The following is a 22,214-nucleotide window of genomic DNA, read 5'->3' as shown; positions in this document are numbered from 1 at the left end:
CACACACACACACACACACGTATATGTATACCAGGAATTTGAAATCGATCAAATTAGAAATAAAATATTTCGATATTTTATATTTAAAATCTATTAAAAAATATTTTCCCTAGAAATGTTTGTATTAATTATTAAAACGTGATAGGAAAAAATATTGCAATTATGTGAACGAATATACAAAAATTAATAATTCTATTTAGAAATATATTAATTTCATATTCATTTTTTTTTAGTTTTTTATCTCTGTCAGAAATAATAATATATGAAAAAGCTGATATCGAAATATGTAGTTATTACATAAAGTCGAAATGTTTCACACCAAAGTATGATGTGAGTCAAATGCTAATGTTGTTTTTCTCTGTAATCAGGAAGTGGAGTTTTCAGCTTTTGATTGCGTAGGATAAAGAAACAAGTACAGGTTACATTATATACGGATTATTTAGGGATATGTTTTTGTTTTACTACAAACAGAAAAGGAAAAAATGAGATATTAACATTAAAATATTATAACTAATTAGAAAAAGAAAGAGAAAGAGATAGAGAAAAATTTAAAAAAACTTTGACAATTTAATCTCGCGGTTAGATGTAGATAATTAAATCTTATTCCTCGTCGTTTTAATTTTCGTTTTAATCTTTTTGGTTGAACTTTCATTTGTATTATCAAACTTTCTAATATTAAAAATTGAAAAGTTATAAAAGACTTGCTAATTAAATTTTTGCGAAGATAAAATTTTTATTTAAAGACGCTATAGTCAATAAAATGCCATTTTATCTGTATACACTTGCACGCTCATTCCATGTTTTCTTTTCAAATTGTAATGTAATAATAATGTATGATAATAATACTGTAATTTTCTTAAGTAATTACCGAGCTACCTCGAAAAGGGAATTTCTCGATTTATGCAAAACTTAAGTTGGCTGATCAAAGTTTGTTTTACTGTACCTGTATTATTTTGTGCAATATCGCAGTATTCGACGAGCGAAATTCACATTATAACAAGTCAAATATCAAATTGAGGCTGGAACACGTTACCCTCAGCAAAATGTAAATTTTAAAAGTATCTGAATAGGCGATCAAAATGCGTACATGCATGAGTACTGATGGCTTTGAAACCGCGTTACGTCCGTACGCTTCTCTATGACGCATCGGAAATAGTTTCCATAGAAAGTACGCTGCAAGTTCGCCGCGTGCAGGGCTTTTCGATAGACCGAAGAAGGATGAGAGGGAAAGGAAAGAGAAAACCAGAATTTCTATGTCGAGTCGAAATGCTTGTTTAATGCTTCCGATCACGCAGGCTAGTAATATACGCGCGCACTGTTCAAGTTACACTGCAGTTATAGAAATGTATCTCAGGATACGCGACACACGTCCAAACAGACGCGACTGAATTGAATGCATGAAAATGGGAATTCTGAAACTAGTGTCTCACAGTTGCTATTTAAAGTTGTTCCGTGCGGAAAATTTTAATGGTACCCTGAACAACTGGTTACTAACAATTTGTTGATGTATATTACGTGAAATTTTCATAAAGTTTTATCTCAAATCTGCACATAAGTATCGTTTTGAGACGTTTAAATTACGATAATTATCTCTCTGGGATGGTGAAGTTAATTGAGATGGAAGTCACGGTTTGAAAGTATATTGTCGAAAGTTCCTGTTGTGTATTAACGTTTCTCGTGGCAGAAAATGTCAAGCGAATGAATAAGACCATATCACGTGGTCAACATATATGTTTAACAAAAATCGGTTTATTCATTTCCTCGAAGTTGCCTTTGATGGTGAAACACTGCTTGTATTCACGTAATGGGATAAATTGTTTCTACGACGAAACAGAGGAAGTCATGGAACAGAACGAACAATACATGAGCTAGAATTACTGTTGCTCGACAAGGTCTATTCGATTATTCTAGCAGCTTTTGCAGCCCTTGGAATCCCTTAGAGCACAGTCATTTCTAACTTGTCGCGGATGCCATTGCGATAACTCGTAAACATGCAATATGTGGCGGAGAAATCGGAGCATATGTTGCCAGCTTGCTATCGGGAGGAAAGTGTAGAAGTTGGAAATTTCGGCGCTTTCGCCAGGATCGAAGAGTGGGTTGCTAAAGTTCCTCCTGGGAATAGTCCAGGAGGTCAAAGATATCAATAATGAGAGAAATTATGAGGAATTATGCGTATATAGCACGATTACCAATACATATACTGCCCATTATTTTAGTGAGATGTTTGATGGATGATTTATTTTATGCGAAACTGATATTTTAGCTATGAAATAAAAATATGTGATGAAAAATATTAATTTTTATATATTTTATGTCAAATATCTACTAAAAATGATATTTTTTATTAAAAAATATTTAAATTAAAACTATTTTAATTATACACAAAATGTTATTGTTGTATTTTACATTTCTGCTCCTCGCCCTGATGAAGTGGACTGCAAGGTTCACGAAACGTTGGTATTCCAAGAATGGATTCGAACACGGAGAAAACCCGCGAAACGCAAGATTGTCATATTTGAATTTACGTGTTTAATGTACGTGATATTATATACAATTATAATGTAATTAAGAAAATATTTAATAATATTCTTGAGATTTAAGAAAATATTTCTCGAAGGATTATTAGATGATAATTTTTTCTTAAATATCGAACTTAATATTAAGGTATTATACAGGGTGAGTCATTTTAAGTAATACATTAAAATATCTCAAAAAATATAATAGATACGAAAAAATGTTTTAGACAAAAGTTGCTCAGTTACTAGGAAGAAAAAAAAATGACGACTTGGTTGACCTTGATGAGATGTCCTCAAGGCCAGGTCAAGGTCACATCGATTTTTTTAAATGGCACATCCCATTTTTTATTCCAGAATTCAATAGCTGGTGTCAAGAGATTCTCAAAACACTGTAATAAAGTTATTTTTCATTAAGTTACTTTTCGAATTATAAAGCTTGAAAGTTATAGTACCGCTGACATTAGCATTACGCAAGGTATCCGACCGATGGCTAAAACCTCTTAAATATTGCTCAGGATCATGTCCTGGATAACATTTGTTATACAGTAAAAAAGAAAATGTTAATTTTAACATTTTTTACATGTCCCAGGAGATCCACTCTAAATTTTAAGTTAAAGTAATTCATTCGTCTTGTGTTATTTATTAACGAACTAGTAATGTTAAATAATTGACACAATACTTTACATTTATATTTGTTATTTTGACTTTAGGGATGATTTAAATCTAACATACAAAATAAGTAGAGTACATAGAAGAGTAGTTGCAGTAACTCGTAAGAAAATGTTAATAAAACATTTTTGTATAATGTGAATGAAAAAATTCTTAGATATTAAATTGACTTTGAGATATATAGATTAATTGAAACAATTGTGTTAAAAACACTCAAAATAATATTCCATTTTTAATTGACATACACAATTGTTAAATTAGAAAGGTGACATGAATCTAACACATCAAAATATTACAAAAATAATAACATATCAGTTATATGTTGATTTTACATCGAAGTAATAATCAAAATATGGTAACACAAGAAAAATTCTACATATGAACGCACGATTTTTTACTGTGTAAGATCAAAGTCATTGGAGATTGTTTCTCTTATTTTCATTTTTAAATAAAAATAAATTTTCAACGCAAAAATAAAAATAAGAGAAACAATCTCCAATGACCTTGATTTTAACGAATATTATCCGGGATATAATTCTGAACAATATTTAAAAGTCGGTTTTAGCTGTTGGTCGGACACCTTGCGTAATGCTAATGCTGGCGGTACTGTAATTTTCAAGCTTTATAATTCAAAAGGTATTTATAAAGAAGTGACTTTATTACAATGTTTTGAAAAGCTCTTGAGATCAGCTATTAGATTCTGATATAAAAATAGGGTACGCCATTTAAAAAAATCGATGTAATCTTGACCTGGCCTTAAGGATATCTCATTAAAGTCAACCAAGGTCGTCATTTTCTTCCCCCCTAATAACTGAGCAACTTTTGTCTAAAACATTTTTCCATATTTATTATATTTTTCGAGATATTTTAGTGTATCACTTAAAATGACTCACCCTGTATAATTGTACGGAAAAAATATTTTTGCGGAAATATCTAAGAATTTAGTTAGATATAGATCTGAAAATAATTTTGGATTGAATCGTTAAAATAATTATGTAGAATGCTTAACATAATGAAAACAATACTGCAAAAAGTTTTGACATTCTAGCAACTAGTTTGAGCGTTCTACATAATTATTTTACTCCAAACAAAATTATTTTTAGATCTTGATCTAGCTAAATTATTATTATTTAAATACGTCAGCAAAAGTTTTCTTTCTGTGTGTAAACGGAAAAGCTGCGTTGTAAAATAAAATTAACATCGCGAACTTTCGGAAATGAAAGAATAAATTTTTCATTTATTGCAATGAATCATGTCAACGCACCTTGCGCCGAAATAGAGGCTCTTTGTTGGGCGGCGGCGATAGCCATCGCGTTAAGACCGCTACTTCCAGGTACTGCGTAAACATCGTAGGCGGACGCTCGTCTTGGTAATTGAACCGGAAGTCCTAGGCCGGTGTCAGGATGCGTGGGTTGTGCTCCACCGGCGGCCATCGTAGCTGCTGTTTTGATTTCATCGTCGTACGACCTTTGCCGGGTCACGCGAGATTTGCGACGAACTGTACCGCCTCCGCGACGAGCGCGACGTCGACGTTCCTCCTCATCGTCCAAATCACCGCCTTCCTGCTCGATCGCTTTATCAAGGAAATTGAAAGATGATGTTAAGGGTTTAACACCCTAAGTAAATCGAAAGATGAAGCGGTTAACGTAAAACGAAATTTGAAACTCATTTTGATCTTGAATAACATTTGCTAATTGACTGTGATAAAAATAATGTGTTTTCGTTATTCAATTGTAAATTATTTAATTATAATAACAAATATATAAAACAATTTTTATATATCTAAAACAATTTTGTGTTTCCGCGAAAATATTTATTCATTATAAATATAAGTAATTATATTCTCTCTCGAGAATATATGTTATAATTAAAAATTTAAAACGTTTGAAGTTTAAAACATATCTATAAAAATAATATATAAAAGTATAAGTGTCTATAATATCAAGAATATAGAAGAGCAAATTAGAGTCAAGTTTGAATATAATATATGTGTAATACGTTAAAAATTTTTTACATTCTAATAAATTGATATAAAAATATAAATATAATTTAAAAAATATAAATATAATTTAAAAAACTTAATATTACATTGTGTTACATTACATGTTTCGGCATCATAATTGTGCCATCATCAGATGCTTCAAATTCGCAGAATAGAAACGCATTAAAAAAGTCAATATTAAATGTTAAGGATGTATTGAACTAATCTTATAACTATATGTGATCCGCCTCTTATGTAAATCAGATGCAACACCATAGATGGAGAGTGAAAACAAATTGCTCGTAATATAATTAAATTATATTTATATTTTTATATCAATTTATTAGAATGTAAAAAAATTTTTAACTTGTTACACATATATTATATTCGAACTTGACTCTAATTTGCTCTTCTATATTCTTGATATTATTATTATTTAAAAGAGTCCTTTAATCTAATTGTTTATAAGTGTCTAATTTTACAATACATTTACCCTTCGTGGAGGGGCGTGCCTACTTGAGCATCCCTTTTTATTCTTTAAACTGCTCGCTCGATTTTTTTATGACTTGGCCTGAGAGGTAATTTAATAATTACCTTATATGATAATTTATTTGAATTTGAGGTAAAAAATATATAATTTAAAATAGTGATTTCAATATATGGCATATATAGAATTTTAAAATATCTTATTATCATAAAATTCGGTTTTAGGGAATTTTTCATTTCAAAGTAATGTATCAAATTTCTAGTTTCGTTTTATTCATTAGAGTTACACAAACAGTTCGTATTGAAATCATTTCAAACTGACTTTCAAATTCTGATTGAACCCTGTGACATTAGAGCTTTATTGGAAGGTACGCTTTTGAAATGTAATATTTTCAGTTACATTTGAATGCAGCGTCAAGAATCTCCTAAAACCGAGTTTCACTATAATCAGATTATTTTTTTGAAATTTGAATTTTAGAATTCTGAGAATCGAATTCAGCGACCCCAAAAATTTTTAGAAAACATAATCCTTTTTTTTTTTAAGTATTTATGTTAAAAAGTTTTTATCCCCAAAAGTTAATAGTAATGGCAAGTACTTACTTGTAATGCTGTTACTTTTTGTCTTTACTTTGTTATAATAACGATTCGATAATGACATTACGAATTTTTTATGGTGGTAACGGTAACACCAGAGTTGAAAAAGTCAATCGTAACTGCAAAAAGTAACTCCTTATTTGTAACGAGTTACTTTTACGTAAATAACGCGTAATGGTGACAAATTACTTTTCAAAATGACTTTCCCAATTTTATAGCGTTTAGTTAGTTATGGTTATAATCATTAAAAAATGTTATTATCAAATTGTTATTAATATAAAAAGTAACGGCACTATACTTGCCATCCTTATATTAATAGTATCTAATAATATCATATTATGAACTCCATTTTTCTCCATATAAAAAAAACGAGCCATATACTTTCTTATTTCTTCGATTGTATCGTAACATGCAACCATTACGCGAAATTTGACATCTGTGGTATAAAGGAGTAACAGATATCTCGCATGAACGAGTAAAATGATCCTTACCGCCCGTTTGAGCTGGCATGACGACTCTCTGAGGGCTGGTCGCTCTCCCTCTATCAGAGGCTTGATGGCGATCGGGCGAGCCACCCCTCGACTTGCTTTTCCGGTCCAGATCGCGCTCCCATCTGAGGTCCTCTCTCTGACGTTCTCCTGCAACCTTTCGAAACTACAACATTACGATACAGAGATTAGGGCTCGATGCGGGAAACGTCACCACATGTAGGCCGTGAGTAAGGGCGGGGTGGAAAATCCAAGCATCCCCAACAACACGGCAAGGGCGGGGTGTGCATGTACAAGATTAGGCAGCACAGATTGACACCTAGAAGCTAACAGTTAAATCAACGCACAGAGATCAACTGTGTCTCTGAAGTTTATGATTGTACGAATGATTGAAGCTGTGCAGTTGTATTTATTATTTACACGAAAAAAAAAACGATTTTGCTCAAGTATTTAAAAGTTTAGCTAGATATAGATCTGAAAATTTTGTTAGATCATCAAAATGTTTTGATAAATATTTATATAGAAAATATTTGGATAAATATTTATATAGAAAATATTTGGATAAATATTTATATAAAAAATATTTGGATAAAAATATTTATGTAGAAAACTTAAGCATGGTGTGCATTGGTACAGAAAGTTTTGATACTTTAGCAACCAACTTGAGTGTCCTACATAATTATTTTGATGATTGACCAAAATTATTGTTTGATCTGTATCTAATTTAAATTTTTTAATACTTCAATAAAAACGTTCTTTTCATGTGCAGATTTGAAAAGAAACTATTTAACTTTCTATGGCAGATCAATACGCCGTGATCAAATATTATCTATGAGAACTACAAAACTTGTATCTATTTCTACTTTATTTTAATATCAGGAACGTATATATTAGGAAATAAAAAGATTGAGAATTGTTGAACGATCAAATTGCGCGTTAAATTATCTAATGCGCGAGTTTCTGATTATCTTTAGACTCAAGAGCTGTGTGAGAGGGTAGTAAATTATGTCTGTAAATGAAACGAGTGATTGCACTGTGCTCTAATGTGAATCAATTCCATGAATTTAAAATAACTCACTTCACCGGCAAATTGCAACAAAGACATTTCTCTCGTCGCTCGAAAGCTCTGAAGTTGGTGCACTGCCCTTTGATAATGAAAATTAATATCATCCCCAACACGCCTGCGGGTAACAAAAAAGAAGACCACGGAAACACGACTGAGAGTTCGCGATAATAATGAAATGGCTACATCCGAAAATTAACTTCGTCCTGGTTTCGTCACGCGATCCCGCCGCGCGGCATAATTACACGTCGGCAACAATTAAATCGAGGTGAGGTGCGCGTATGGCCGTTGACCAAGTTCGAGAAGGTTTCAGCGTTAAGGCTCCATTAGGGTCGGGGCAACGAACGGGGTGCAATGCCGGGCACGTCTTTCTCGCTCATCGCTGCTACTCACCGGGTAGATGTGCCAGCTCGATTCCGCTTTCGAGCACCTGTCGCGCGCATAAATATTCATGGTGATGCAGCACGCGGGCGTGCCAAAACGTTATTTTAACGCGATGACGACGAGGGTGTGGCGCGAAGATGTCGTTCCTCTCTCGCATGCCGCGATAATTTCCTTTGGATGAAACTACGTTACAGCTATACTCCATAGCAGCACGATCTATTCGCAAAAAATCTAGGTCGCCATTTGCATCACGATGTAATACACTGACAGTATACGTCAATGATTTTCGAAGTGCACAAGGTGCGCGTGACACGGGGATAGCAGATACTCTGCATGTTGCGCATCACTCAGAATGCTCAGCCGGTCGTAAATTATCCAATAGGCGTAGCCGGAACGTTTAAGTGCATGTAGCTCAGAAAGCTAGTATCGTGATATAGGACACCCAGGTAGTATAAACAGAAGTACCAAATGCAATTTTAATCCGAATGCAGACGTGTTTGCATTCATAGTCGCCTGAGACGCTTAAAAATCGTTTTGCAATTTTTAGATCGCTGTCATATTTAAATGGTTTGAAATGATTTCGAACAATTCTTGAGAAATTAATAAAGTTGGAACAATAACACAAATTTGGAATAAAATAATATACAAGTAGAATCAATTTGGATATTTTTTCGTATTTTTCTCCCTAAAAGTCCCTCAAAAATTCTCTTTTTCAATTCTGTACGCCTTTTTGTACCCCTAAACAAATTTTCAGTGAAAAAATCTTCATCAAATTTATGAGAAAATTCTCTAACTCGACATCAATGTTAGTAATTATTTTTCGCCTTAAAACGCTGCGATCACATTTCCGCAATTCCGCCGGCGGTATTGCAGTCATTCCATTTCATCCATCATACGGCCGTTTTAGCTCACGAGAAACCGGCAGCCGTGACGTGCGAATGGCAACAAAGTGGATTGAATCTCGAGATGGAAAAAGCGCCAATGACAATTACTACGAGCAAGATAAACGTGCTAGGCGTCCTTCACCAAGCAGAACGTATCGTGAGAGACTGACGCGCGAGAGCGAGTGATAAACTTCGGAATTAGCGTTTGCCGTCGTAAATACGAGATATCTCCTCTTGGTTTGTCTACGCCTACGTATGTGCGTAAATGCTGTAGGACGTATTTCATTACGTCATGACAGTTCCGATGAAGCGATGGATTTACGATCTGCAGAATCCGCCCTTTCTTTTGTGTCGAACTCGTTAGACGCTGACACAGCCTTTGGTCGTGCAAAGAAATTATTCTACGGAAAAAGATTTAATAGCAATTTATTATGTTTGATGTACATCTTAATGAATAGAAGGCGGAAAGGAAAATGAGAAGTGCAAAAATCATAAATAAGTTTCTGAATGATAGTGAAAATGTTCACATTGAATGAGCTATAAATACACGGAGAAAATTTTATATTTAAAATTACTATAATGTGGTAGCTGCGGTCTTCATGTAAATTATAAGTTTAAATGCTATAGTTATTTTTTTAAAAACAATAATATAACGTTATTTTTACCGTTTTTTCATAGTAAAAATTTTTTATTACAAAATCAAATATAGCAAATTTTGTTTGCGTACCATAGTAAAAATTAACTGTTTTCATGTTAGAATATGGCTTAACAAAATAATTACTTTATTTATGTGATAAAAATTAGTATTACCATAGTAAAAGTTAAGTCGGAATCATGTTAAGTGAGAATCCATCGAAAATACAAGACATAGTAAAGTGTAATTTAAAATTGTATTAAAACTTAATATAAAATTTTCTCCGTATAATGAAAATATTTTAATTCTGTTTTACTATCTAAACAATTCTTTTGTAAATGCAATAACCAATTATGAAAACAAAACTACATATTGTATACAAAATATATCTCACTGAATGAATTTGTTAAGCAAAAAATTGAAAGTTGAAACGAGAGGGAAAAAAATAAACACGGAATATAAATTCAACGCAAAAAAGGAAGTTTTTGTAATTAAAGTAACGATTTTTTTATGAACCTATGATTTTTTTATATTTTCGCATGGTAAAGCAATCACGTGCAATACGCAACCGTAAAGATTTTCGAACCTGCTATTTTTGTTCCCTTATTTCTGTCTATGCGCAAAAACACGCTCTCCTTCATTTCAATTTCACTCCACTTTCTTTCGTTTCCGCAGCCGTTTCCGCCCGCGCGCGCACGGATCCGATTATTCTGCCAAGCGACAAAAACGACTGTCGATAAATTCTCGAGGTGAGACGTCTACCGGTGCTACGAAGTTGTCGGCTAGCACAATGTAAGTTTTAGCCTTAGAGAGCCGTGTGGCAATCAATAAGCGAAGCTTCGATAAATTCAAGGGTATTGATTCGTGTAAATGTCACATCTTGTAAACGCGACGTAAATCGCAGAGCATGGAATGTGGGGCAATATAGTGATAAAGAAACGTCGAAGAAATTTCACCTACACTATTGATAACAAGTATTAGTATTCTATCAATGTAGATTAACTTTAATCTCGGTTTAATTTACTCTTTATCTTTATCTAATTCTTAGAACAAGGAAAAGATAAAGAATAAGTTAAACCAAGATTAAAGTTAATCTATTTTGGTAGAAATGGACATAAGCATGTTATAAGAATTGTTTTTTTTTTATAGTTAAAATTATCTATGACTAGACTTTCTGTCTTGCGACTTAGAAGCAGCTTAACAATGGCTCTTCAGATCATATCCCAGGATCGTAAAATGCCTGTACGGTCTTTATGATGCATTTTCGTTCGGGTCCTCGAAGTCTACGATTGCTACGAGGCCGTACGGTAATTACGCGCTCAATAATTGTCTGAATGTCGAGTAATGAGAAGTTGCATACACGTGCAACATACTCATTGGTGTGTACTCGTTTCCGATATACGCGCGTGCGTGTCTGTGCTCCGTTTGTGTGACAAGTGCACACGATATACGCGCAATGAGATCTCGTGGAGAGTAGTCGAGCTCCGCGTCGAGTCCGACACCAACGGTAGCGCACCTCGTTAAAGCCGCACGTGACGAGGACGATCGTCGATATGATCGTCCGAACAATTTATGACCTCTCGTAAATTATCGTAAATTAGTCAAACATAAAGGGCATAATGAGTGAAACGGTTGATTCAGGTATCTGTAGTTATTGCAATAGATATTGCTGTGGGTAATATTATTTCTACTTTTACAAAACGAAAAATACAAAAGTTTTTTACAAAATTTATTAAAGACCATGTATTGTGTAAAAAAATTGTTTTTCTTTTATATTAATGATTTACTAAATATTTTAATATTTTAAATAATGATTTTATTAAAGAAAGTTATAACAAAATACAATTCAAGGATGACAGGTTTTCCACGCAATTTTTATATAGAATAATAATTGCGCTGAGATTGATATTATAATAATACAAATCACATTATATAATCTGCAATGTTTTGAAAGCATACGAAAAGAATACAATTTAAAAGCAGTACTTATGATTGAAAAAGCGACTTTTGTGTTCTTGCACTCGCAGATTGCAATCGGAATGGAATAATTCGAAATCCCTTTCAACGCGCGATCTGCACTTTGTTGCATAATGCAGGTGATATGCAAGAATCTCGGTGAATAGTATGGTGTATGCATTTAAGATAACAGCAAAGTGTAGCTTAAAGCGTTCAAGCGGACACTCAAAGCATATACGTTGACTCCTTTGGCAGCGGTATAATTCAGCAACCCTAATTTCAAACATGGCTGCACGAATATTCTCGCGTATAATAGTATATATCTCTTAGGATGTTGAATTATGCACCTCGCTAGGAAAAGGGAATCTCGTGCGGTAGAAAATTGTGAGTAACATCGAAAGCCAGTCAATTAATACGGTGCGCACGTAAAGCGTGGCCCTTATTTTCCATAATTCTGAAAATTTTATCTTCGTCTTTTAATAGCAAGAAAATAATTTTATATATATATATCTATATACGCAAAATATATATTTCTATATATTTACACAATTAGATATATGCATATCTAATATTAAAAAAGATAGTTTCTGATTCGAAGAAAAGTTACACTTTGATTAAAACGTAAAAGGCTAGAATGTAATCACTCCGTCCATATAATTTTATTTGACAAAGTATTATCTTTCCTATTTGTTATCTAATATTTCAGAGATTAAAACTGTGCTGTGGGAGGGATAGTTATATGCATCTATTCGCATTGAGCTAAAGCGATCAGAAAGATTGGGTCATTACGAAGCAGTTATGCTATCTACATTATTCTCGGTTAATCGTTCAACTCAGGGAAGCATATATTATCGTAAATTGAGTTTTTGCTTACCTTCTCTAATTCCTTGAGACTAGCTGGCGAAACGTCGGAATGCCTTCGAATTTCCGAACTTCTCGGTGGAGCCAATCCACTTCCTAGTGTCCCTATTTGACTTCCGGTGGGACCGAGTCGGGCGTCACTGTGCCTCCTGTGAAGAGCCTCCAAGCACGGCACATCTAACATCGAATCTGTGGAGTCTTGTGTCACTATCGGCTGGTCCCTCGAGGCGATCTTTCGACGGCAAACGCTACATCGCCAGGAAGACTGTAACATTTCCAGACAAAAAAAAATCAACGCTTGTTCACGCTATTTACTGGCGTTTGCATTTAATATTGACACAATGCTCCCCAATTATGTTTAGTTTTAAAGACTAAACTATTATTTCGTGTTTAATTGGATTATTTAATAGCACTATATTCAAATTTACAATAAAATTAAACTAATGATGGAATTTGATTATACACAAATTAAAGTGAGTATAATACGGAAGCATATAATGGACGAAAAAAAGTACAAATATTTCATTTATCTCAATTTAAAAAATCAATTAATCCGCAATTCCTAAAACGTTTTATTACAAATCTGAAAAGCGTATATGCAATTTTCCATTTTATAGAATGTTACGCATTATTTTTACTTCAACAAGCATCAATACGAATGCAGCGAACATACAAATATTATTAACTTAACTTTTGTAAATGTTACTGGTTACTGTGTAAATTTAATGTATAATATTTTGTATAATCGTATTAAGCTTGATTTGCTTTTTATTTTATTTATAATATGCGAAGTTAATGATGGAATTTGAACATGAAAGCGAAGAATTTTCTCTTTTTATATATACTATCACCACGGGGCGTCAAAAATAAGGAATAAAGCGCGAATGCAAATCTCGAAATTTACTAAATGCGCGCATTTCCATCGTATTCACACGTACACCTGATTTTTCTATACGACATTCCGTTTTGTCAAATGTGGAAGAGAATGTATATTTTAATGAATTTAGGTTACCACGGAAATATCTCGTGTGCTAGAAACGAATAGAAATGTGCAGGAATGAATAGATTCGGAATGATTACGCACATTCTACCGAATTTGGGTTGCCCGCAGGAATGTCGTGCAAGGGCATGCCATCCATTGTAATCCGGCGCGAGATTAAATCTCGTGCGATCGGCTGCGCGCATTTATCGAATTTATCAATTACGTGTGTAATTAGAATTAACGCCCGATCAACATCATGCATGCGTATCAACGAGTGAAGGGCAAACAAAATCGCCATTAAACCAATTAATCTTTGGTACGATTAAACGCGGAGTGAATTCGCGCGAGTCGCGAATAAATTTCCGTCAGATCCTCACGTTTATGATACTATAGTATGAAAATTTAAAAAGTTTAGAGTCACAAAGATACCGATCGCTTTTTGCTTTCTTTCTCGTGGATTTAATTATTGACATGAAATGACGATCCGGGCGAAAAGTATATTTAATTGTCTTAGGCATTTTAAAAAGAAAAACTTTGAATAGTTTGGATGAAAGCCCTAATATTTTCTTTTTACAGTAATTTTCTACGAGCGTTTTATTGCCTATATGGGAACGACAGGCAAAGATTCTCTCTTAACGATAAAGTCGAGAGAGATAGCGAAAATGAAAGTAAGCAACTAAGCTGCATGTGATTGAGTTTAAGTTAATCTTGGCATTATAGGACTTCAGTTCGTTCTTGCTATCATGAATTTTCGGCTTTTCTTGTTACTATCTATCGGCAATTAACTGTCTCTTTTGCGTTCACGCTTTGAATATAAATAATCCTTGTTCTTAGAATATTTCTGCAAATTCTTTTATGAAACAAACATACATTTTTTTATTTTTAAAGCATTGCTATTTTTCCATTTTTTATTTATATTTTTTATCATTTCTTTTTTTTGTTTCATATTTCCTATTATATTTTTATTTTAATTTAATTTTCTTATTTCCATACGATATTTTATTTTCTGCCTCGATTATAGATAACACACGCAATGTAAAACGATTAATGTGGCTTTGCGTTTACATAAAATGTAAATTACACAAAACGCTTATAGATATATTTATTTCGTTACACAAAATGTAACAAATTAACTAAACTTTATTGCTTATTAATAACTAATAAAATAAACTGGTCTTTTGACAATGAAAAGGAAAATTAAATAAAAATCGCAAGCGACGTTATCATTAAAGTGAAATGTTAAAGGAATAGCCAGTTACAATTATTTATAACGAATAAATTGAAAAAATAAATATTTAAGGAAAGCAACGGTAAAATGTCACGCTTAATTACGATGTTATCCTCAAAATTAGATTTTTACAGGTCTTTTGTTTTTTTTTTCTGTCTTCAAACGGTTTCATGTTTTTCTTTCGTCCTTTTCGTCTTTTTCGACAATTAATTTACACCTGGAGGGTACCCAATTTCGTTTTACGGCAATATTTACCAGCGAAAAATAATGAATAAGCCGATTAATTAAAAATGGAAGCATGTACACTCACCGGATCGTCGGAATTCGTTGTCGTCGAATACGAGGCGCAGTCCTCGCAGACTTTATGTTGACACTCGCAACAAGTTCGCGAGACTTCCTCGGGGCCGAACGACTTCCGGCATACCCTGCAGTCATCCCCGCTGCTTATCTTGCCGCCCGCTTCTGATTTTCTGAAACATCGAACCCGATAAATTTTATTAAACGTCCTCATTCGCTACGATAATCTTTCCGAATGTATTCTCTATTATCAAAATTATTGTCAAACATCCGTTGTTGAATTGTCGAGCATTAAGACAAATGGTATCAAGAAATAATTAATTACATTTACATCTTCTGTAATGTTATATATAAAGCATACTTTTTTAACAATGGAGAGTAAAGGATCGTGATAATAATTATTTTTATGATAATGATAACTACATATAAAATATTGGATACATATAAAAATATTGGAATATTTTATTCGATTAGGAAAGAATATTTTCTTTACATACATTTGAATAACTTGCGTTTGCATAATATAGGTACAAAGAAAGAATTTATCATTGAATTAATGGTTTTTTTTATTACACAAAAATAAGAATAATTGAAACTTTTTACACACAATAATTGCAACACATTTTAAAAATATTACGGTGTAACAAAATTATTAATAATCTTTTTTTTATTGCACACACGTGCACTAAGAAAAATGTTTAGTTAAAAATGTGTGAACGAACCAGAAGATTATATTAATTAGAATTCCGGTTATTTCAACTAGAATTTAATATATTTAACCAGAAAATTCTGATTTGTACATTTTTAACCAGAATTCCAATTATCCAATCAGACATTTTTCTCAGTGTGTATTTCTATTTTTCTATTAAAAAATCTCACGTATTTTCTAAGACTGTAAAAATAAATTAAAATTGTAAAGAGAAAACCATTATTAGAAAATCACTAGTTATTGAATTTGATATAGTCATGTTCGTTCGTAAAACAGTATGTTCGTTATTTAAACAAGCTAGGTTACTTAGCTGATCAACGAGAAATGAATCTACGGTCCTTAATGGACATGTCGTATTAAATATCGCTCAGCTGGATGCACAAGCAAACTGAGTCGAGCAAACGATGGAAATAAGGGTGGGTCGCGCTTGTTCAAATTGACAGTGAACTTCATGGATCGTCTTCCGTACGGATAATGTCCGCCGCAGTGCGTCTCACCGACGAGTAAATCTTCACTCGTACAAGATAGTGTAGCGTGAGGATTAATAGCTATGGGCTGTTATCTAGACGAAATGTTTTCGAATAAATTGTAACCTGCGAAATAACGGCTGAAACTTTTTACGTGAACATTGGGACTGTTGAAAATTAGAGAATGCCGTCATTATTACAATGAAGGAATAGTTATTGTAATTAATGAGATATTAATATAATATTATAAATGTGAAAAAGAAGAGAAAATATTAAATATGTAAACTATAAAAACAAATTTGAAAGAGATATAAATTTTAATAGTCTTGAAGTATAAAAATATCCTTATAAGCAATATATAATTTTATAAAATTAAAAAGTTAGAGTTTTAATTTACGGTATAAAGTCTCTGGTAATTGGATGTAACTAGATTTTGATAGTTACAATATATTAAAAAAAAAATTTTTTTTTAATTATTGGACAAAGTTTTCAGCATAAGATTATTATAGTACAGTTGCAAATCACTTTTGCCAAGGATTAATTATTTCTAAAAATAATAATTTGAATAGAAATAGAGTGTAGTTTGGCAGTATAACCTTTGGGAAATAAAAACTTTTATATAAAACATCACAAAAATATTGGAATTTATGTTAACTAAAAACTGTTCGTTTTTTTTTCATTATCGTTATTCGCAAAATTGTATTCACAATTAAGTTGATATTATTTAAGTTTGTATTGAAGTTTGGTGTCAATGATAAGTGTACACTTTGATGCAAAAGTAATTAAATTAAAGTTCGAGATACTCCAATTTAATGAAACATTCGCGGAGATTTTAAATAAATTACTGAGCGCAACGATTTTATGTATGTATATGATTTTATGTATGATATAGTAATACTTTATTTAAACTATTGGTAATTAATTTTGGTAATGTAATATTTAAATCACGTGATACATATGATATGATAATATCATTTCCGATATGAAGTATCTACTAAAAAAATTGATCGAAATTAAACAAAAGCGAAGAAACTTGTATAATTTATACAGTTGCAATGAATCAAATAATACGTAAATTAATGTTTCGGGGAGCATATAGTAATATGATAATTGACATGTTATTGTAATAATAATTATAAGTTGCGCGATAATGTTATATATACTTTTAGAAATGATAATATTGTAAGATATATATAATAATATATGAAAATATATATTTTTTTTGTTTTAGATTTAAAATTTCTATTAAGAAGAATAGAGCTATAAATATTATAAATATTACAAATAGTGTGTCTAACGCTGTTAAGATCAATATAAATCAACAAAGTTCAAAAGCATAATTAAAAAAAATGTTTTTACATGATAAATATTGTCGATTTGTACATGCATAACATTTTCACGAGTTTTTTAAAAAAATATAAGTTAATTATTATTTGTTTTAATCTGTAGAGGGCGGGAATTTATTTTTTAATTTTACTTCTTTTCCTTGAGTAAGATTTGTTATAATTTATTTTATTGTATTCATTAGTCGCTTTCCATTTACACACAAGTGAAACTGAGTCTGAAGTGAGCTGAGTATTTTATACTCAGATTAATGACGTCACTACTTGCTTACTTTGGTAAAAAGTTATCACATGTCAATACAGGTTCATAACCTCGCTTTGAAGTGAATTTACGAGACTCACTAAAGCACACGGTCTCGATCTTGTGCAGATTATGGGTAAAAACTCAGTTGAATCTCTCTTGTCAGAATGCAAAAGGAACGCGCATTCAACTGAGTTATGACGTCACAAGTGAGAATTATCTGAGAATCGGCGAAAATGGAAAGCAGCTATTGTCTCAAAATATGACACTATTTTAGCGCCACTATAGTAACTTCCTGCAAAGATTAATTTTGTTATAAGCAATATGTTAGAAGTTTTATTCAATGCAGATTTATACAAAATGTATAATGCATATTTTGTATATGAATTTACATTTCATTAGGAACTTACGGTTTTAAAGACTCAATTGTTGAGGAATCCTCTTTGGGCTGAATGTCGTCCACCGGTGTGACCTTGGCCGGCTTCGTCACTGAAAAGAGAAAGGAATCTCTTTTGCAATCACTTTACGAAGAGATAGTCCTATCCGTGAGCTCTTTTACAAACTATATCCTTTAGAATCCCTCGCAAATGACGAATCGATTACCACGGATGCTTTTGTCATCTCTACCACCCTTCTGTCATCTCTACAGGGTTTGGAAGAATATCTCTGGGAGGATTCGTTAAGTTATTATCCAGTCTCGTTTTCCTTTTAGTAGGGAAGGATGCCACGGCGATTTTATCTTGCACGATTTGCCGAAAAGCTTTCTAATCGAGCGGCGGTGTTATCGCAAATCTTTGTTGGAAAACGACTGCGCGCGATTTCGAGGGTCGACCGTTATCGGCAGAAATGAGTTTCCGATGTATTCCGCCGAAAGAAAAGAAAAGAAAAAAAGAATAGGAAGTATATATTTTGATCGCCTCCCAAACTACCGCTGTCTAAGAAACGATAGGAATTGAATAGAATTGCATTTAATTTAATTCACAGTAAAAATAAATATCGTTTTCGAATTCCTGTAATAATATATAGTTCGTTTGCGTCATTTACTTTATACTATTCATTGTCGTTTTGAGTTTGTCAAAGAAAGATAACTGAAAAACTATTATTGCTAATTGCAGAAAAGTATTTCTTAGCATAAGATATCACATTATATTGTCAAGCAATGCTTTTGCAGCTCTTCAATTAACCCAAATACTCTCGTGAGTAATCAAATAATCCATGATTTTTCTTCTGTCGCAAGCAACATTACAGTATGAATTAACAGAATGAAAAAGATTACTGTACCGTAAGTTAAGAAAAAGAAATGAATTTTCCCGCGGACGCGCACTTTTTCCTTGTACTGTTGTGGTTTTTTCATTATTTAAGAGACTTTTTTTAAGGATTACAAATATCAGAAAAAAATACAAAGGAAAATTCTTATTTTTTTAAAGTTTTACTTATTCTTGAAACAATCGATAAAAATTAAGATATTTATAATAGTTCAACTATTTGTATATAAAAACTATGTTGTTCTTTCACGTTTAATCTGTATCTGCAAGAACTTAAATTAGAGAAAGACAAAGAAAAATTTTTATTTTTTTAAAACTTACTTTATTCGATAAATGGTTGATAAAATGTGGAAATTAGGATATCATACATGTTATATAACAGTTTAGCTGTTTTATATAAAAAATATTTTATTCGTCTACATTCAATTTATATTTGCAAGAATTATAGAAAATAACAAAAACATTATCTCTATAAAAATTCTCTGTTAATTTAAACCTTATTATTCTTTTGAAACGTCTTTTTTATTGACACAGAAGAATTTTGCGAGATTCAAAGCTGGAAAAGTATTCTGTAAGAGCTAAACATCTCGACACTGAGGTTCGAAGGTAAAAACGGGACGCATCACTTTGTAATTAATGCAATTACTCACTGAAGTGATGTACGACAGTATAACTTTTTGCGAGATAAATTTCAGCGTAATTTCGTAGAGACAAGAAACGGAGAGATCGTTCCTGCGGCAATGCGAAAAAATCAGAATCGTGTACGAACACATGTGGTCAGATTGGATTGCCTGTGGCTCCAATTAAACTTTTAGAAAAACTGACTAGATGCTCATGATCTACCGCATATCACCTTTCTCGTCGCGGAAATTAACCGTCAGATCGAATCTTACGTGAGTTATGACTCGATTTGGAAAATACGCTGTACGTAGAACGTTGCTCCGCCATTAAACCGTCAATTTCGTTCATTCCCACTTGCGAGTGACGAAAATTACCTTTCTCCGTCTAATCACTTATTAATACAATATTAGTACATTTATCATATTAAAATAATTATTTCTTTTATTAATTGCGACGTTAGGAATACAGATTAAATAAAAAAATGTAACAATGCAACTTCCAATTATTTATGAACATATAGAACATTCTGCAGTTTAGAGCTTTAAATTTTTGTTACAGATTTCTAGACAAATTTGAAGTTAATTTTTTATAAATGAAACTTCATAGAAAATACTTTTATAGATATATGTATACATATAAAAAAGTTTCTTGATGTTAAACAATATAAATTAAATTTTTAATAAAATAGCCGGTTGAATAGTTTTTTTCCAGATTAACTGAACCAAAATTTTGTTACATTTTGCTTGTATAGATACTTAAAAACTTAATTCGCAGAATAATTAATGTTAATACTGTTTAATATAATTTAATTATTTAAATATATATATAATAAATATTTAATATTTATTATTATTAAAATATTTAATATTTAATTTCATATATTTTAAACACTTATTATTAAATTATTCTAGGAATTTGTTAAACAAAAATCTTTCTATCTCATTTTAGTATGATATACTTTTAATTTATAGATACATTAATAAAGTGATATAATTGGAAAACAATGAAATATCGTACGCTATTATAATTAAATGTTTAAACATCTATAATAATTAATAATAATTTCATTCGATGCATACGCGCTTGTAGAAAAATCAAATTACGGATGTTATCCAATAAGCTAATTGTTATCCAGTATTTTGATTATTGCGAAAATGAATGCTAACGTATAGTGAATTGATTTTATTAATGAAATTAACTTCTTTCTCGCGCTAGCACCTTGCCACGATGTTTTTCTAGAAACACAGTTGGAAATCGCATTTGCGTTTCTGTTGATGTTAACAGAACGGATTATCAGTGTACGACGAATGCAGCAAAAGAAATTCTCTTTGAACGACGTGTAAGAAATGTCAAGATTTTCCCTCTTGTAGCGATTACTTCGTTATCGTTGGTGATTCAATGTGAGTCACGTAAGAGCTCTGGCTATTCGTGCTTTGACGCAATCGTTATCTAGCTAATTGCTCGAAAAATTATTGGGAAAACGTCCTGAAGGATAAAAGTCCTTAAACGATAAAAGTGATTATTACAACTTCGTTTTTACCTCACGTTAATTCTAAAGTTTACAGAATATATAGTCAGAAATAAAAAAATGATAAACCTTAATTAAACTTAATATTATACTTATGATTATTAAGTGAAATTTATTAAACAAACATAAAGGACTTGTAATTATATTAAAATCTCTTTTTAGGCTTGCTTAAAAAATTATATATTAATAAGATCAGGGTTGCCACAGACCTGGAAAACCGAGGAAAAGTCGAGGAAATTGAAATTGGTCATGGAAACCGGGAAAAGTTAGGGGAAAATATAAAAAAGTTTGGAATTTCGCGCGCGCGCGCGAAATTTGCTTATAATTCCCTGAAACTGCTCCTATTTCAAATAATTGCTATAATTTTTTAAATATTATATCTGATTTTATAGTCAAATACGTTCAAAACTTGTGCATTTTTTAAAGTTTTTAATAAAATAATTAAAATTTATATTTTATATTTAATATTTTTATTTGATCCCTCTCTTTTCCGTCATAACTGCATTCTTTTTTCCAAAACTAATTAATTTTTTGTCATGGCTTGAATTTGCACCCAAAATTGTACTATGCTACTAAGCTTTTTTTGCGTTGTTTTTAATAATATAGACTAGCTTTCCTACAATCCGTGAGTCTAAATGTTAAAATTTACATATTTTATATTACTCATGGAAAATTTTCTATTTTCATCTGGAAAACCTGGAAAAGTCAGGGAATTTTAAAATTCATTTTCTATGGCAACCCTGAAAATAATAGATTTGACATAGTATTGTTTAAAATTGATTTGCCGTTTATTAAAAATATCTCTCTTGGAATATACACTATTAATTTGTTTTTGTTTAATGTGAAATAGCTTAAACATATTATTCGTTTTAAAACCTCGAGGTCTCTCTAAAGAACAGATTATATGAAGACAATGCTTCCTTTTCTCGAAATCGTGTTTAACCGAGGATGAAAATGCTTTCTGTATTGCTTGTACTTAATGTTTTGAAGATTGTATATCTCGCCTAGCTCGGTTGG

General features: G+C 31.8%; 1 protein-coding gene across 1 annotated transcript in view; it reads right to left on the bottom strand.

The window, feature by feature from the left end:
* Positions 1 to 22,214, bottom strand: part of Fife (regulating synaptic membrane exocytosis protein fife) — a 182,279-nt gene that overhangs the window by 85,559 nt on the left and 74,506 nt on the right. Inside the window, exons 4-8 of the mRNA XM_018507283.1 lie at positions 18,194 to 18,272; positions 15,037 to 15,196; positions 12,530 to 12,781; positions 6,738 to 6,900; positions 4,450 to 4,758 (exon numbers count right to left, since the gene is read on the bottom strand). Of these exons, the coding sequence (XP_018362785.1) occupies positions 4,450 to 4,758; positions 6,738 to 6,900; positions 12,530 to 12,781; positions 15,037 to 15,196; positions 18,194 to 18,272 (963 nt within the window). The remainder of the gene's footprint in view (positions 1 to 4,449; positions 4,759 to 6,737; positions 6,901 to 12,529; positions 12,782 to 15,036; positions 15,197 to 18,193; positions 18,273 to 22,214) is intronic.

The sequence above is a fragment of the Trachymyrmex cornetzi genome, unplaced genomic scaffold (genome assembly GCF_001594075.2).
Source record: "Trachymyrmex cornetzi isolate Tcor2-1 unplaced genomic scaffold, Tcor1.1 scaffold230, whole genome shotgun sequence".
Taxonomy (NCBI): Eukaryota; Metazoa; Arthropoda; class Insecta; order Hymenoptera; family Formicidae; genus Trachymyrmex; species Trachymyrmex cornetzi.
The sequence above is the reverse complement of the archived record's forward strand: the minus strand, read 5'-3'. Positions and strand labels throughout refer to the sequence as shown.